Genomic DNA, 18,669 nt, shown 5'->3' with positions numbered 1-18,669 from the left:
CAGAAAATGACGGCCGAAGGTGGTGAAGCCGACGGAATAAATTAACCGTTGGGACCTCCCCCTTAAAGAGACAGAACCAGACAAAGCCGACTATGGTCCTAATAGCCAACGGGTGCAGCTGGGCCACAGCGACGTTCATGGCCCTAATGATGGCCATAACGTAATCATTCAGCGGAAACCGGAGCCCGTACTCCAGGTGCCGGATATATACGCCGGTGCAGCCCGGTGGAGGACAACAGATGGCCTGATCCTCCTCAGGGATAACAATTTTGTACCCCCTGCCAAAGTAGAAATGGCCCTCGAAAAATGTCTCGCCGGAACAACTGGCGAACTTATGGGTCCAGACACGGTCAAGGCGGACCTTACAGGCCTCGCCGTGATCCATAACGTACTGCCTCCCCTCATTAGGATGAGCCCCTTCAGCATCATCACCGAAATCGTCTCCGTCGTCATCAACATCATCATCATCCTCCCATTCCTCCAAAATTTGAGGATCAACTTCAGGAGAAGGAGACCTAGGGCCCCCAGACCTTAGCGGGATGGCGTCTAGCATCTCCTCCTCATCAAGACGCGATGGGGAACCCCCCGGCGTCGGTTTACTAGTTCCGGCATCAGCGAGAAGACATGTTTACAAAGAAAACTCACAAGTTAAAAAGAGAAATTTGTTGGTTTACCTTGAAGAAAAGTACTAGCCGGAGTAGTGACACTGAAAAATAGAAGAGAAAAGCCCTTGAAGGTCTAAAGAAAATTTTTGAGAAAATGAAATTGGTGCCCAATTTCAGGGATTAACTGCCCTATTTATAGGGGAAAGCCCATGAAGAAGGACCAATCAGGGCTCAGCCCATGAAACGTCAGCCAATCAACAAACAGACACGTGTCGAGCATGCAACCACGGAATGTCAATCGTTGCAACAGTTGAATGTCAATCAATGCAACAGTGACCAAGCGTCTTCAACACGCCCCTTCATATCTCTCTGCCTGTTCATCTTCCTCAACAAATTCCTAAGTATCCGTTTCTCCGCCGGCCACATGATCAACCAAGCCGAAAGCACCGGCCGGGGGGCAATCGAAACAACAACCGCACTCTCCACCCTGGTCTCGGCCCGGCGTCATTGCCTTTTCCACATCGGATGTCCATTACACAACCACGTGGAGGGGGATATGGTACGGCCTAAGCGAGCCACGCCGAGGTAGAAGAAGCGGGCGAGAAAATTTTGTCTTACGCGAGAATATCGCTCAACATACATCGGAGCCCATACCACGGCATAGACTACGGCTGGGGCAAATTGATGGGGCATATTCTGCACCCGGCCGACTCGATCAACATATTGAGCAAGGTCAAAGATATCCACAAGTCAACGGCTTAGACAGCCTAACCGACGAGGCCTGTCGGCCTGACAGATGGGTCCCGGCCGGGGCAACCAGCCAGCCGGGGCACACATCCGCGAACTCATATCCAAGACCCCTCGGCGGTGAGTCAACAGGGCCCGCCGGCCTGCCATGGGTCCCTCGGCCGAGGGGTAGGTCAGTCTTTCCACCTGCTAGCCACTTGGCCACTACGTGACAAAAGGTGAAAGTCTATAAATACTCCTCTACTCTCATTGAGTAAAGGATCCAGAACTTAACCTAAGAATCACTATTCATCTGGTAATATCTTCCTTATCTCTCTACAATACGTACTTTGCCAAGTAACAACAACTTACCTCTCTAAGTTACTGACTTGAGCGTCGGAGTGAGTTCGCTCGGTCCAAAGCCGAGCCCTCAGTTTGTTCATCGTTTCAGGAGACCGCAAGGAGGAGTTAACAAAAGACGTCATTCTACAAGCACGGGTGGTAACATATAACTGCTCTGGAATTACACCCGGAACAACTTGAAACAACTTATTTAACATTTACCAACTTATATCCACAAGGGGAGGATGCTGCTTCACTGCGTGCTTGGTAAAAATTCTATAACTCATTTTCTGCTTGCATTGCACCAAAATAATCTGAGTTAAACAAGGAAATGTAACAGGGGAGAGGCAAATATACATCTACTCACTTCGAAGAACCAACAAATCTCTAAAGTGCACCGTCCACAAACGCAGCGCATAATAAACACTATACAAACCCTCCTATATAAGAAAGTAAGTGTCCATCTTATTACCATAAAATTGCGTGAGAAGTACCGGCTGATAGCTGGGTTCTATAGATAATTGCAAATGTTCATTGCAATTGATAGGTTCAAAACACTCTACAGGAAGAACGCCACTGGTTGCAAGTGCAACTGAAAGAATTTGACCATACAAGACTACGCTTATATCTGGGTTGCAGCCACTGCGGAACAGGGAATAATGAAGACATTGGGGTTGTGTATACATGCACCAATTGTTTCACAGAAAATGCTATTTCAACTCCTAGGTAAAGATTCCATAAACCAAAAATGTTCTCGAACCAAACTATTAAATCTAATAGAGCAGGACAATTATAAATGCAGGATGGCCATAACATTTGAAGCAACAGATGAAACTTGAGCCTATTTTTTCACTGCATTGACTAAGAATGCAAAGAAGCTACTAGAAGTGGATGCAACAACCTTATACAAAATGCTTCTGTAGGTACTTTCCATTCAAAGTTTGCGTAATAAATCCTTCTTATTCTACCCTAAACACAGTGCCTATTTCAAGAACTGCAGCAATTCAGGCACATATAAACAGCCCTCGTGCCTTTTCACGCTTGTCACCCTTAGCACCGCACAAATTATATATAATATCTGACTAATCATCCATATGAATCATTTTGGATGTAGATAAGAGAAGACTACCTTGGCCAAGTTGAAAATCAGATTAGATGTAAGCCAATTTACATCGAGGTGGCGCCTAAAAATTCTCTCTCTAGGGCACAAGTACTAGTGTGGTATCTCAAACAAGTGTCTCGAAACTAAAGTGGCGCTTTGAAGGCCTGCTAGGAAACTTTTGACAAGCTTATGCTCCCAGTGCACATTTTGACATGCAACACCCGCATGTTTACTACTCCGTATTAAGGAATAAATTCAGTGGGATATTGCTGAACTAGGCAATGGTTAGTAGTATGTAACTGATTAAAACCGCTATGTTATGCCATGTGTGACAATCCGCACATTCCGAACCCTTAGATATATTTATGCTTATGTAATTTCATTTTCCTTTGTACATTTGTAGTAAATACTCTCTTAATCTAGCATAGTTTTAGAATAGGTTTCCATAAATAGGTATATCGCTATTCTGCACTAGTTTTGAAATTTCAATGTTTCCTGCTACCAGGATGTAACTATCATATTTCCCTCTTTAGGGAGTACTAGTGAATGAAAATCTGCTTCCTACCTTGTGCCTTCGTATTGCTTGTTGTTGCTTTGTTGTGAACGACTATTTGTCTTCACTTTACTAACAAGTCGTGTTTGTGGCATCGACACTAGGATCCCGACTCACACACCCGAGACCGATTACGAATGCCTAGTGCTTGACAAACACTAGTGCTTGACGCTCTCGTTGCAATCCTGTCGAGTGTTGCCGAGACCCGAGGATCGTGCTAGTGAGCGATCCTTCACTAGTACGAAGATCCTTGTCGCTTGCATCTTGCCTTGAGACAGGAAAGGGTGCGCGCCACGATCCGGCAAAAGTACCGGACCGTGACATTTGGTATGAGAGCCCGGTCTTCGGACGGGTTTCTGCAAGCCGCATTTGTTCATCGAATTCGAAAAAATGGGCGAGACTATAGAGGACCGAGTGGATGCCTTAGAGGAATCATTCGACGTCAAGTTTCCAAAACTCGAGGGCATCGTTATGCGGATGGTTGCGAGCCTCGAGGAGTTGCAGAAGACGGTTTGTGACCTCGAGACGAAGGTGGACGGGATGAACACCCGCATCCGAGCGATCAGTGGTGCGATCCCCGATGATCGGGAGGAAGAGATCAATCATCTGCACCGAAAGGTCAAGATGTTAGAGAACACTTGCGCCACGCTCGTGAAAGCGGTGGCCAATGACGGGAAATCTGTGGGGAGCCATAAGGTGAAGGCACCTCGTGCCTACGGTGGGGCGAGGGATTCGAAAGCGGTCGATAACTTTATCTTCGATATGGAGCAATACTTCCGAGTAAGTAGGCTCGACGAAGACGCGAAAGTTGTCACGACAAGCATGTATCTAGTCGACGATGCCAAGATGGGTGGAGGGCTAGGTACAAGGAAATCGATGTGGGCACGATTACGGTGACATCGTGGGCCGACTTCAAGAGGATCTTGAAGGATCACTTCTACCCCGAGAACACGGAGATTGTTGCTCGGAAGAAGTTGAAGTAAATCAAGTACACCAAATCAATCCGAGAATATGTGAGGGAATTCTCAGCGTACATGCTCGAGATTACCGAAATGTTCGAGACGGATAGGACATTCGAATTCATTGATGGGTTGAAGAGGTGGGCACAACAGGAGGTCATGAGGCAGAATCCCAAAACTCTTGTCTTCGGCCATATCGGCCGCGGAGCGCCTGCTCGACTTTCATAGGGAACGAGAGGCACCAAGAGTTGTGGCACCAACGGGGAATACTGGTGCACCACAAAGTGGGTACAATGGACAAAGGCCACAAAATAGCACCATCTCAGTTGGAACAGTCGGCTCCGCTCGCAAGGAAGTCAAGCCCAATCGGCGAGCACTACAAACTCGCCCTCAAGCTCGTCTTCGAAGGCGGGAAACTCAACTGCTTCCATAACGAAGAAACCGTTCGCGTGTTTTGTGTGTAAGGGTCCTCACAAGATGGTCGATTGTCCGAACAAAGCGGAGTTCAATGCCATGTTCAAGAAGATGCCGAAGGGGGCTCAAGAACGTCTTGATGGGGCGTTGGCCGACTATCACCAAGAGTGTAATGAAGACTCGAGTGATGGTGAAGACCAACCACGGATGGGCTCACTTCAAAGGATTAGCGCGATGGGGAAGTACGAAGATTCCTGCGCCAAGAAATCCAACGGGCTCATGTACGCGGACTTGATGGTGAATGGGAAGCAAGCACGAGCCTTGATCGACTCGGGCGCCTCCCACAACTTTGTTACGAAAGAGGAAGCTGATCGGTTGGGGCTAGTTCTGCGGGATGCTAACAGCTGCCTAAAGCCGGTTAATAGAAAATTGAGACGCGTCCAAGGAGTGGCTAAGAAGGTCGCGGTCCAAGTGGGTGAGTGGGCAGGGAAGCTCGACTTCACCACCGTTCCGCTGGATGACTTCAAGTTAGTACTCGGGATGCAGTTCTTTCAGAAAGCATTGGTAGTATTGAAACTGAGTGACGGATCGATGCTACTAATGGGGTCTATCGTAGTGAAGACGGTAGACAACGACGAAGACAAGGGGCAGCATCGAATTTCGGCTATAAGGGTGATACCGACGCCGAAACAAGGGATGCGACCTTGGAGAATGCCTAAAGGTTCGATGGAGCCGAGGGCGAACAAGACCCAGGCTAACTACGCTGCTAAGTGGCCTGGGGGACGAAAGGAGAGTCTACCAACTCACCAAGGAGTAGACAATGAGGGCCGAGATGCCCAAAGAAGTAGCCCTTGTACCATCAGGGGGTCGCGTCGATGTGCTGAATCGAAGTCCTGGTTTGAGGGCAGCCGACCCGGGGGAGAAGGCCTCGTACCATCAGGGGGGCCATGCCAAAATGTTGATTCGGCGTCCTGGAAAACTCCCGCGTTCGGTAATGCAGGTGCTGAAGTGACGAGAGACAAGATGGAGGTTCGTTGGAGCCAGTACTCAGAGAAATCCCGAGAGAGGTCTTTTCAAGCAGCGGCAAAGTGGACTTTCCCGGGAGACAAGGAGCACGTGGTGGACTTGGAGGACATGATGTTCGGCAACTTCTATGTCAAGGAACTCCAGCCTATCCTTGAAGGGACGAAGATGCCAGTCATTGTTCAGGACGAAGCACACATTCAAGCCGAGTTGTACAAGACAAGCCCCAACACTGCATGGACAGTCAGAGCTCACCGAGGATGTGTCACTGAAGCACCATTCAAGATTTTTGTGTTGCCGAGGGCGACAACATATTAGGTGGGGGAGAGTGTGACGATCCTCACACTTCGAACTCTTAGATTTATTTATGCTTATTTAATTTCATTTCCCTTTGTACATTTGTAGTAAATACTCTCTTAGTCTAGCATAGTTTTAGAATAGGTTTCCATAAATAGGTATATCGCTATTCTACACTAGTTTTGAAATTTCAATGTTTCCTGCTACCAGGATGTAATTATCATATTTCCCTCTTTAGGGAGTACTAGTGAATGAAAATCTGCTTCCTACCTTGTGCTTTCGTATTGCTTGTTGTTGCTTTGTTGTGAACGACTCTTTGCCTTCACTTTACTAACAAGCCGTGTTTGTGGGATCGACACTAGGATCCCGACTCACACACCCGAGACCGATTACGAATGCCTAGTGCTTGACAAACACTAGTGCTTGACGCTCTCGTTTCAATCCTTTCGAGTGTTGCCGAGACCCGAGTATCGTGCTAGTGAGCGATCCTTCACTAGTACGAAGATCCTTGTCGCTTGCATCTTGCCTTGAGACGGGAAAGGGTGCGCGCCACGATCCGGCAAAATTACCGGACCGTGACACCATGCTACCCAAAAAGTATTATGGCAATAACACGTAATCTGTGAGTTATGATTATAAGCTGGATGCTTTCTTTTTTCAACATTCTAAGTTTAAATAAAATCACTGATATGTTACAAGGACAATTATTCAATGTATAGTAAATTCAAATGACCATAGGCCAAGAAACCATTCAGTGTACATGCTCAAGTTATCTTTTAGGCAGCGAAATAGAAAACGACCAAATTAGTTACGCTAAATACAATAATGAAAATGTTTACGCAAACTAATGAGCGCCAGATAAAAAATATCAACGAAAGTGAAACGTCGTAAATTAAAATATCTTGGGGGTACCGCGCTCGCCGTGGTGCAACCAACTAGTTCACTTAAAGTGAATATGATAATGTCTTATCATTAATATAGCACATATTCATTAAATAACATTGCCATATTCACTTAAAGTGAATATGATAATGTCATATCATGAATATAACATTACATAATACTTAATGTGAATATGATAGTTGTTACCGCTTTTAAAAGTGAGAGTTAATTTTCTATTTTTTTTTTAAAAAGGAAGTTGATAATAAAATAGAATAAAATTAAATTAAATAGGAAGTTGAGAATGAGTGGGGAGTTGGAGGTAGAGTTGGCAAAAACCGACTCGACCCGATACAATCCGAAAATTGGGTGAACCGAAATCGACCTGACTCGACCCGATAACAGATAGTAGGCTTATTTTTCCCAACCCGAACCCGACCTAAACTGAGCCGACCCGACCCGTGACTCAATATTTTCTCAACCCGATAGTTGACCCGATTATGAATTAGCTTAATAATGGAAAAAATAACATCAAATTGACATTCATCTTAATTATTTTCACTCAAAACTACAATTAATATACCTACCTATTGTTTAAACATAAAATTACCATTTAAAACTAAATATAAGATAAAATATATGCTGATAACCTGACCCGACACTGACCCGCTAATGACCCGACCCGACTTGTTACCCATTGATGTTCCGACCCCGAAGATGACCCGACATGAACCGAATCGACCCGAACCCGTCACTAACCCGACATAACCCGAACCCGTTATGACCCGACCCGACCCGTAACCGACCCGAGTGACCTGATTGCCACCTCTAGTTGGAGGGAATATGGAGTATCCTACACATGGTGTAGGATATAAGACTTTGAAGATCATTGTTATGGTGTTTTTAGTACTTCGAGGTACGGAAAATGGATCTCTCAATTTTTCTCTTTTTTATTTCATTTTGTCACATTTACGTTATGTTTGAATAACAAAAATGGAGGAACAGGAAGGGGAATGAATGATGAGTGTTTGGATACAATTTTCCTTTAAATCTTGTTTTTATGTTGAAGGGATTTTGTTTGCCTTAAAACAGGGAAAATGGAGCCCTCTAAATCTCATTCTCTCCACTTCCCTCCGACCCATTTTGTTATCGAAACAAGGCATGTCGTCGGAGCGAGCGGGTGTATGGGGAAGATACCTTGAATTCGCGTCCGAAAACTAAAATATGTACCTTTAACTGCTCCACTAGCTACTCGCGTCGGGATGAAACTTTTGGAATTAATACTCCCCAATCCACCATATCATACCGGTAAAAGATAACAATCATGCTTGCACATGTTGTAGTAATACCCGTGATTTTAATTAGTGCACTCGACCGAGTATAGCGGAGTACTCGACCAAGCAGAGGTGACCGAGTGCATTCTGGGTTTAACCCATGTTTTGACTAGGTGGCACTCGACCGAGTAGGTGGTGTACTCGCCCGAGTGCAGTGCACTCGACCCAGTGTCCCCGAGTACTTGATCGAGTACTCCGGTTCAGGCCCAGAAATGCGGGATTCTGTACCGTGTTTTGGCCCAATGTTATATAAGCCCGTGAACAATGTTTTATCTCTCTTATTGAACCCTAAACATTCTCTCAAGCCTCTCAAACCCTCTCTAGAACATTCCCATCATCTTTTGACAAGATTTATCCTTGGATTTGAAGATTTGGATCATCTTTCACCTTTTCCATTGCCTTTTCATCTTGTGAGTTTTTGTTTACTCTTTTAATCTCTTTTGCTGTTACCCAAACCCTAGAATTTGGGGGGAATTGGGGGTTTTGTCTTTTGATGTTTTAATTGGGAATTTGTATAATTAGATAGTTATAATAAGGGATTATATGTATTATACTGTTGTAGGACATGTTTGTGATAAAAATTGCTTGATTATTTGTAGGAAGAGACTTCGTAGAGGAGGACTTCTAGTATTTGCGCTTGTATTTGTAGATCTGCTAAGAGGTAGGGTTTCTATACTCGGTTTTCGATAATATGAATGTTTTCATATATCCTTATCGTTGTTAATTTCATATTAATTATTAGAATTGCATCATATGATGAGAATTGACAATTGTGTCTTAAAAGATTGTGGTAATTGTTGGTACATAAAGTCATGGCATACTTGGTATTCATTATACATGTGAAAATGATATACTTGGCATATATTGTGTTGCATATTGTGGATGTTGCTTGAGTTGTGGTAGTGTTGTGGTGGTAAGGAGAGTGAGGTGGTTCGAGAAACAGTCTCACGCCTGGGTCGCTCCTTGAAGTTTCCCACTTCAAGGAGGACGTGCACGTTAATGATTTGAGGAGGAGGGATTCGTGTTGCGATGCGAATCTGGCAGGGGTCCGGGTCGCGAACCGGGCTCGGTATACCGTGTTGCGATGCAGATATTTTTTCGGGATGCGGGTTCGGCGGGGTGGTGGCGGTGTTGCGATGTCTTCACCGAGTGGAGGTGAAGTTGGAGTCAGGTTTGGAGGAGATTTATGACATGTGTGTTTCATTCCTTGCATTCCATATTCATATATACATATCATCTCGCGAGCACTTGTATTATTGAGACTGACCTTTAAATGTTTTCAAAAATTTTGGTGAACCATATGCTATTTTCGGTCATAGGAGATCAGTTGATTTGACAGGTGGAGTTGTTTTCTAGACGACAGGTTGGAGGCTTGGAGCAGTTTTTCACCTAGAGAGTGTTCACCTGGTCTCATATTAGTCTTGATAGAATTTTGTTATGGTTTTGAGTATTTTATTTTGGGTTTGTAATTTTGGAAGTGTGTTGGATTTGTATTTACATTTCACTTAACGCTTAAACTTATTTATAATAATTGTTTTTCTAAATAGTTGGTTTGTAGTCTTGTACTCATTATCTTGGGAAACCGAGATGGTAGCCTTGTCGTTTGCTAGGAAGGCATTGTTAAAAGCTTCCCAGTGAATGAGGGGTGCTACACCAATACACCATCAGCTTGAGGTACATATGTAACCGCTTCGCCATCTAGTGAGTATCCATTTACGTGAATATTTATACCTACCGGGCACTCAATTATCCATCCAATGAGTGTCTATTTAACTTGCTAGTACTCGATAAACTTAATGTATACACACTCGTCGCTAGAGCTGGCAAACCATGATACGACACGAAAACACGACACGAACCCGATACGAAATTAATGGGTTTGGGTTGAGGCTCAATGATCCATTTATGTAAGTGGGTCGACACGAACACGACACGATATTTAAGTGGGCTGGGTTTGAGTTGAGCTCTCTAAACACGAACCCGACACGAATGACTTGTTGACTAAATTAATCCTAATTTTTGCGATCTCTATCACATAAATATACTTAAACTTTCCAAATATGGACATGACACGAAAACCCGACACGAACCCGACACGAAATTAACGGGTTAGGGTTGAGGCTTGATGACCCATTTATGTAAGTGGGTCGACACGAACACGACATGATATTTAATTGGGTCGGGTTTGGGTTGGAGGGTTTGTGACCCGTTTACATGTAACACGAACACGAACCCAACACGACCCGATCTGTTTGCCAGGTCTACTCGTCGCAATTAGTAGACTTACTTTATTTATGGAAATTCTCTATGTTTTCTTATTAAATACTTTCTTCATTTCAATAATTTTTTTTTACCTTTAATTAAAATAAAATATCACTCAACAAAAACAAATGACTATATTAGTAGTTGGACTTACATTTTAGCATCTTTTTTTAATGATACTAACCCATATTAATATTAGTTTCACTCACATTATATTAATATCCTAAAACATAAAGTCACTTAAATTAGTCACATTATATGAATATGATATTATCTCTTATAAATCCGCGAGTTATAAAATAAGAATAACATTCACTCCTTTCTTCATACCAAACCGAGATACACGGTTTTCTTACATCTACTTATAGTTTAGACAAATCCATCTAGAACCTAAGTAAAAGACATAAATCACTCTAAAGTCTAAAGTGGTAGAAAATAGGCATAAAACCATACAAATTTATTTGTATCCAATCACAATCACAATTACAATTTCTTATTTTAAGACGGATACATTGATTTTAAATAGTTAAACGGGACAAATAGATGGATGAACCAAAAAAGTAAAATGCCTAGAACAAACTCCTATATCATCTGCCTTCATGAGGTAGTATCCGACCTATTTTAAACCAGGAAAGTGGTAAACTAGCCCCTTAAGTTTGCATCAATGTGAGAATAATCCCCTTAACTTTACTCTGGTGTAAACAGCCCCCTTAACTTTGCTCTAAAGTGAAATCAGGCCCCCTTCTACTTTTAAGGTCAAAATCTCGTCGGATTGCCAATTTCTCACCAATATCTCATATATTGTACATATTACATATAATTTTCACCCTTTCTACTCTATATATTTATACAAATGCATGTATCCGCAAGATATATACGCCTTATTTTAGCACATTATCCAACAATTCATATGTCCTACCACTCCTTCGTCTTGTCTAACCTAGAACACTCAACACCAACATTATCACTTCTTTTTTCCTTTTCTCAACTTTGCCAAATAAATAAATTTATTCTTAAATAAGCGAGCGAGGAGAGTTCCATTGTTACAGATGATTCAGAGATTTAAACTAAATGATGTCATGACATTCCATTCTCAAAGAGGCGATATCAATATCAACTTTCCTTGTTTTCCTCGAGCCAGTTGTTTACGGACGTAGCAATTTAATTTTGTAAAGGTTGCACCCAAATCTCGGTGTTAAATTATGAGCAATTATACGTAATATTGGTGATAAATTAACAATCCGGCGAGATTTTGATCGGAAAAGTAAAAGGGTCTTGATTTCACTTTATTACAAAGTCATGGGGGTTGTTTACACCAAAATAAAGTTAAGGAGGTTATTCTCACATTGATACAAACTTAAGGGGCTAGTTTACCACTTCCCCGTATTTTAAACTTAAGACGCATATAATTTTAGAATATGTTAAGAATATTATGTAAATAAGTTTATTATTTACTTATTAAAGATGACTGATGTGAGTGATAAAGGCTCTCATCTTTTAATCAAGTGTCTTCAGTACTACGTACACCATTAGTTACAAAAAAAGGTAATTACATGTTTGTCAAGTTTGATACAAAATACAATGTACATTGAATTATTCAGCTCACTTCACTATTTTTTTGCTTAAATTCAAGATCCAAAAAACAGAAAATTAAGCAAATTCATAATGCCAATACACACATATCACACATTTCCAAAATTATTACAAAATTCCCATAATTGTAACTCCTTTTATTATTTCCCTTACATAGTCATTTTTATCATTCATGATACAACTGAACCAAATCTTATGTCCTCCAAAAACTGCAATTTAACTCATCTTGTTAAGGTAGATGATAAATCGGAAACCGCGACGCGACCCGTTACAAGTTAAGAAATCAGCCATGGGAATATTTAGGAGCAAAATTTGGGTAATAGTTATGTCATTATTCACAATATGGTTAGTTTTAATTTGTCTTAATTATACTTCTTTGATTAAAAGTGTAGCATCATTAGCAAAATATTATGTATATTATTTAGATTATGTAGAACCTGTTCATGTTATATCAAATCCGAATTACAATATTAACACTAATGACACTATAAATAATGATCAAATTAATATTAATAATAGTGAAAATGTACAAGAAGAAATATTGGATAAAAAAGCAGAGGAAAAAACAGGGGAAAAAGATGATGAGGAAATTGATAGGTTATTAAATGTGAATATACACGATCTTATAGATCATGAGCATGAACATGATCAACCAAGTGAAGAAAATACAAAGACAAAGGTGGTACCAAATGAAATAACACAACAAAATCCGATTCCGAAGAAGCGAAAAAGAAAAGGGAAACCCAAAAGGAGGAGGCCTAAGAATTTGCCAAGCATGCAACAAGGGAGTTTTGAGTCTAATCCGAGACAAGAATTGAATAAGGCGGTGGAGGGAAACGTAAATTTATCCCCTCCACCGCCACCACCTCCACCACCACCACCGTCTCCACCACCTCCGCCACCAAGGAAGTGTGTCACGGAAAGGACGTATGATGAAAAGTCATGTTCAGGCCGGTACGTATACATACATACTCTTCCTAGAAGATTTAACTTGGATTTACTAAGGGATTGCAAATCTCTTGACTTGTGGATGGATATGTGCCAATATGTGAGGAATTTCGGGTTAGGCCCTAGTCTTCCTAACTCGGACCGAGTTTTTTCTGAACACGGGTGGTTTGCTACAAATCAGTTCTTACTAGAGGTGATTTTTCATAATAGAATGAAACAATATGATTGTTTGACAACTGATTCATCTAAAGCATCGGCTATCTTTGTCCCATTTTACACGGGGCTTGATGTGGCGCGACATTTGTGGAATACAGACTCGAATGTAAGGGATTCAAGCGGGTTTGAGCTCGTGAAGCTTTTGAAGAGGAAGCCCGAGTGGAAGAGATGGTCAGGTAGAGACCATTTCTTTGTTGCAGGTCGGATTACTTGGGATTTTAGGCGGTCAGCAAATTCAAAGGATCCCGACTGGGGGACTAAATTTCTTTATTTACCGGAAGTAAAAAACATGACGGGTTTGGTAATCGAGTCATCACCGTGGAATAATAATGATTTCGGAATACCTTACCCTACTTATTTTCACCCGGGAAATGACGATGAAGTGTTTGAATGGCAAAATCGGATGAGAAGACAGAAAAGAAAAAACTTGTTTTGCTTTGCCGGAGCTCCAAGACCCGACAGACCCGACTCAATCAGGAACCAGTTGATAAACCAATGCGAAAAGTCAAGAAAATGTATGATGATACATTGCAATAATTGGAAAAACAAGTGCCATAAACCGGCGGAATTAATGAAGACATTCCAAAATGCTGAATTTTGTTTGCAACCTCCAGGGGATTCATACACTAGGAGATCAACATTCGACTCGATTCTTGCAGGTTGCATTCCTGTTTTCTTCCATCCAGGTTCAGCTTACATCCAATACTTATGGCATTTCCCTCACGACTTCACTAAATACTCAGTATTTATCTCTATGTATGACATAAGAGACGGAAAAGTAAGCATACAAACCGTGTTGGAGAAGATACCGCCACAGAAAGTTGTCGAAATGAGGGAACAAATCATAAAGTTAATACCAAAGATAGTATATGCTGATCCAAGGTGCAGACTTGAGACATTAGAAGACGCGTTTGATGAAACGATAAAAGGGGTGCTCCACAGAGTAGAGAGGATCAAAGACGATATGAAGGCAGGAAAAAGTGACAGTTTCGAGTATGATGAGACGCAATCTTGGAAGTATAGATGGCTTGGAAAATTAGAGGAACATGAATGGGATCCTTACTTTTCTGGATCATTTGATACTAGGAATTTCACAAATTTCTAAGATTATAAAATTAATTTTTGTTTTCAAATTTGTATTTTACAATTTCAGTAACAACCAAGTACAGTTCATTACTTTAGTCTTTCTTGACATTTGATCAATGCATCTGCATCTTATGCATGGATAGTACGTAACTATTGCATGAGACGGTTTTACACTATGAGACGGTCTCATTACGTAAAAACGATACAATTCATTTAATCATCATTTATTAGTAATAGATGAATGATTCTTTCACATAAATGGAGTGTCTCACACGGTAAAACCGGTCTTATTATGTTCTATAATTTGTGATACATGGATTGTGGATATTAGCATTGAACAACCAGCAAGCATGACAATTCAGTTCAATTCGATCATCAAGGAAAATCACTAAAACTTATGAGAGACGGTCTTTCAATAAATTACTGAGAGACGGATCTTCCGTACCCTTTTATTTGTATTTCGTGATCCTTTTGTTGTTTATCATGGCATAGTAATTTCGTACCTATTTACTTAATAAATGTACTCATTTTATCTTTAATCATTATTTATTTTTTGTGACGAGGGAACCCGCAACCACTACCTTCGGGAGGCTTGAACCCGTGTCTCCTTGGAATTTCACCCAACTTTTAACCACTAAACTCTATCCTACCACTTTTTTTTTTAAATTGTGATTTCAATAAACTTAGGTACCAAGGAAAATAAGGCTGTGAATTGTGACATGTGAGCATATCTTTTCAATTTATAAAGGATATTTTCCTATTATTCTTTCTATAACTTTGTTAGTATTATATTATTACACTTGATTTCCAAGTAACATAATATAGAGTATATTTTTGAGATCCTCTAAAACTCTAGTCTTTCTATATTTTATATCTTCTATATCTCATAATTCTTGTTAGTATTCGTCGAAATACTCCGTCTCTCTTCTTTTTTTTTCTATTGAGGCGGACGTCTCACATAAAGGTAGCTACGTAAGAGAATGGCAAGTAATAGGACGTTAAACTATCTAATAGATACATCCGGCGCAATCCGTGTTGACGAATTTTCTTGGCCTTGTTCTGTCTATAGTGAAAGTGCCCTATGTCCTAATCATATGGTACATCAAGAGGAAAATTGTGTATGTTATGGCTTAACTGTTTCGGAAGCGACTCGTGCAGTTATCAACTTGAAAACTGGTGCTAATATTCCTAAATTGTCGGCAATGGAAGTGATCAAAAATTGTCACGATATTAATAGCAAAGGATACACGGCCCCGATGGCTTTTGAGTGGATTGTAAAAGAAGGAATTGTTGAGGATTCCGTGATGCCTATTGATTTAAATGCTGAATTAGTTAAGGGGAAATCGGAAAATGGCCATCGTTACCAAATTGACGAATGGGAGACAGTTCCAAATTGCGATGCTCATATAAAAAGCTATCTGATAAGGCAACCAGTTGTAGTTTCCTTAAATTGTCCGCCATCACTTTTCAGTTGTTATAACGGGGGACTGGTTGATCCGTATCTAATGCAAAAGGCCAAAAATGCGAACAATCATTCAATGTTGTTAGTAGGTTTTGGTTTTTATGCTTTCCCTAACAAATCGATCAAGTACTATTGGCAGTTAAAAACTTCTATAGGAGATGATTCTGGCGAGAAAGATTATATTTACGTGTTGCGAAATTCTTCTCAACCTGTTGACAAATGGGTTGTATTTCATCCTGTAGTACCTATATATTTGGCGAATGGAGAAACATATAACACGAAAGATTTGGTTGAAGTTATGTCATTGGAACAGTTGGCGGAATTCGAGAGGACTCCGAATTTGGACTTTATTGTTTTGTTTTATGAAAGTGAAAAAGATAATGAACAAATTATTCGGGACTTTCATAGAGTCTCTCGATTCTACTTGCAGGTAAGAGATGATCTGAAATTTATTAGAGTAGAAGTAACCCGAGATGATGTTAATGAGTCAACGCTCAATGAATTACCAGTAATAAAAGTATACAAGCATATAGAAGAACTGGAAGAAGGAGCTCGATGCACACTAAATAGAAGTGAAATGCGTAAGGAGGGTGAAGAGAGTTTCAGAGTCGTAGCCGAGTTTTTACATAAAGTAATAAACCTTTAAATAAGGGATATGTATGCAATGTATTAGAAAAGCTAATTAGGTGTTAATTTTTGGTTAGGCATGTGTTTGTCCCAAGTCTTTCGAAGTACATCCTCCTACCAACATACGGAGTACATAACAAGCAATACAATAAAAGTCCCATTCTTGTTTCAAACACAAATCGAGTCGATTCTCTGAATAGGTATGGAACTTTATAGCCATGGCCACGACCAACAATCACAAGAAGATATTGTAGCCTTGAGAGCATGTATGTGTCTTTAGAGGCCATAAAACGAAGAATGCATAGCCATGTTGAATTAACAAGAACACTTGCATAATTGTGTATGTATGCCCTTGTTGACAAGTAACCATGCCTCTCCATCCAATTCTCTTTGAACATAAAACAATCCAAAGAGGAGATGTCTTTAGATAGCTATAAATGAATACAAATTCTTGTAAACATAAAACGAGTCAAACAGGATAGACGAGACAAAAAAACAAAGTGTCCAAGAATTAGGAAAAGTTTGTCCCATCTATTGGTGAATTGTTATTTAAACTGTTTTAATCTAAAAACGGATAAAGAAAGATTGCATAGTCCATTGGTTAGAATAATTGCCTTCCAAGCAATATACCTAGGTTTCACTTCCGATAGACCATAGATGCAACTAAATTACTAGTATTATTTTCTAATTAAATCTTTAACAAGTGAGATAATTTCTTTTTTTTTTTGGGTTTTTCTAAAATGTGTCAAATAGGCACATGTTAAGATGCTAAAAAAAAAAAATTTACATCAATATATCATGAGAAATTGAAATCCAAACCACTCATTATTTTGGTTCACCATGGGAAGATAGAATTCCCGGAAAGATTAAATTCATATGAAGTTGAAAATCATGTGAATTATAGAAATCTTGTTTGGTTGGATGTAGGAACTTGAATTCATGTAGGAACTCCCACTTACTTAGGGGGGCTAGGTAAGTGACTTCCTACATTATGTAGGAATTGGAGTTCCATAGGAAGTTCTACTTCCCATGAATTGGGCAACCAAACAAACCTTCATTTACCTACTTCCCATGATTTTCCAATTCCTATGAATTTAGAAGGCAACCAAACAACCCCTTAGGTCTCCTTTGGTTGCCCTCTTAAAAATGGGTGAATTGGAAAATCCCATGATTTGGAAAAATGAGGGATGTTTGGTTACCCCAAATCATGGGATTTTCTTTTTCCCATGAATTCCCAACTCCTCCATAATGGAGGAGTTTAATTACCTAGCCCTCCCTATGTAATTGGAAACTCCTGTGTCAATTTAATTCCAGGATGTCAACCAAACGAGTTTTGGGCAATTCACATGAATTGGCCAATTCACATGAATTGGCCAATTCACGTGTTTTGTAAAATCATGGGATATTAATTCCCGTATGACAACCAAACGAGGCCTTAGAGAATTATTGATGTAAATCTTTTCTTTCTTAACATCTTAACATGTGCATATTGGGCATATTTTAGAAAACCCCCTTTTTTTTCTACAAAAGTATCTTCCGCCGACATTGATACAACAAACCCATATAAAATATCTTGTTAGTTTAATAAATAAACCCTTATCAGATTTAAAAAATTTATATTATTAACAAAGTTAGAAATCGATCTAATAAAGCATAAATAAGAATTTTTATCACTCACGTCAACTAACTTTTGAAAATAAGATATCGATTAGCTAATGGCCATAACTCGAGAAGTTATCATTTCGATTTCGCCCACAACAACATAACACAAAAATCTTAAGATACGACACCAAACAAACAAACCAAGTCGTTGGGTGTAAATTGCACATTATCCACACACCACACATTACACATTCGCGCGAATTTTGTAGTTGAAATTCTCATTGTTTTTTTGGAATTCAATTGCATGTTTAAATTGACTATGTCGAATGTCATTTACAGAAATCTCTATCAAGTTTAGGCAGACGGTGGGTTCATGGACGTATCTCATCTCATGTATAGTACTACAGTATGATGATGATTTTTGCGCTGATGTTGGTCTCCAGAATTTCGGACCGGAGCAGCAAGCAGCCAATACCAGTAGTAAACAAATGAAAATGATACTCCACTTTGGGAATCTGTTTGATCATTTCGTGTTCATTTTTTTTCTCCTGCCAGTTTTTCATAGGAGTTTGTTTTACCTGAGCTGGAGTTGAATATATCAGCTGTAGTACATAGAAATCTGTTTTCTCGGCCTTGTGG

General features: G+C 40.3%; 1 protein-coding gene across 1 annotated transcript; it reads left to right on the top strand.

Annotated features, from left to right (window-relative positions):
• Positions 1–12,327: 12,327 nt before the first annotated feature.
• On the top strand, positions 12,328–14,358 carry LOC141621231 (xyloglucan galactosyltransferase KATAMARI1 homolog). The gene has a single exon (XM_074437883.1). It carries the CDS (start codon positions 12,328–12,330, stop codon positions 14,356–14,358), a length of 2,031 nt encoding a protein of 676 aa, XP_074293984.1.
• The last annotated feature ends 4,311 nt before the right edge of the window (positions 14,359–18,669 follow it).

This window comes from Silene latifolia, chromosome X, assembly GCF_048544455.1.
Source record: "Silene latifolia isolate original U9 population chromosome X, ASM4854445v1, whole genome shotgun sequence".
In the NCBI taxonomy this organism is placed as follows: domain Eukaryota; kingdom Viridiplantae; phylum Streptophyta; class Magnoliopsida; order Caryophyllales; family Caryophyllaceae; genus Silene; species Silene latifolia.
This window is presented reverse-complemented; position numbering and strand designations above follow the sequence as displayed.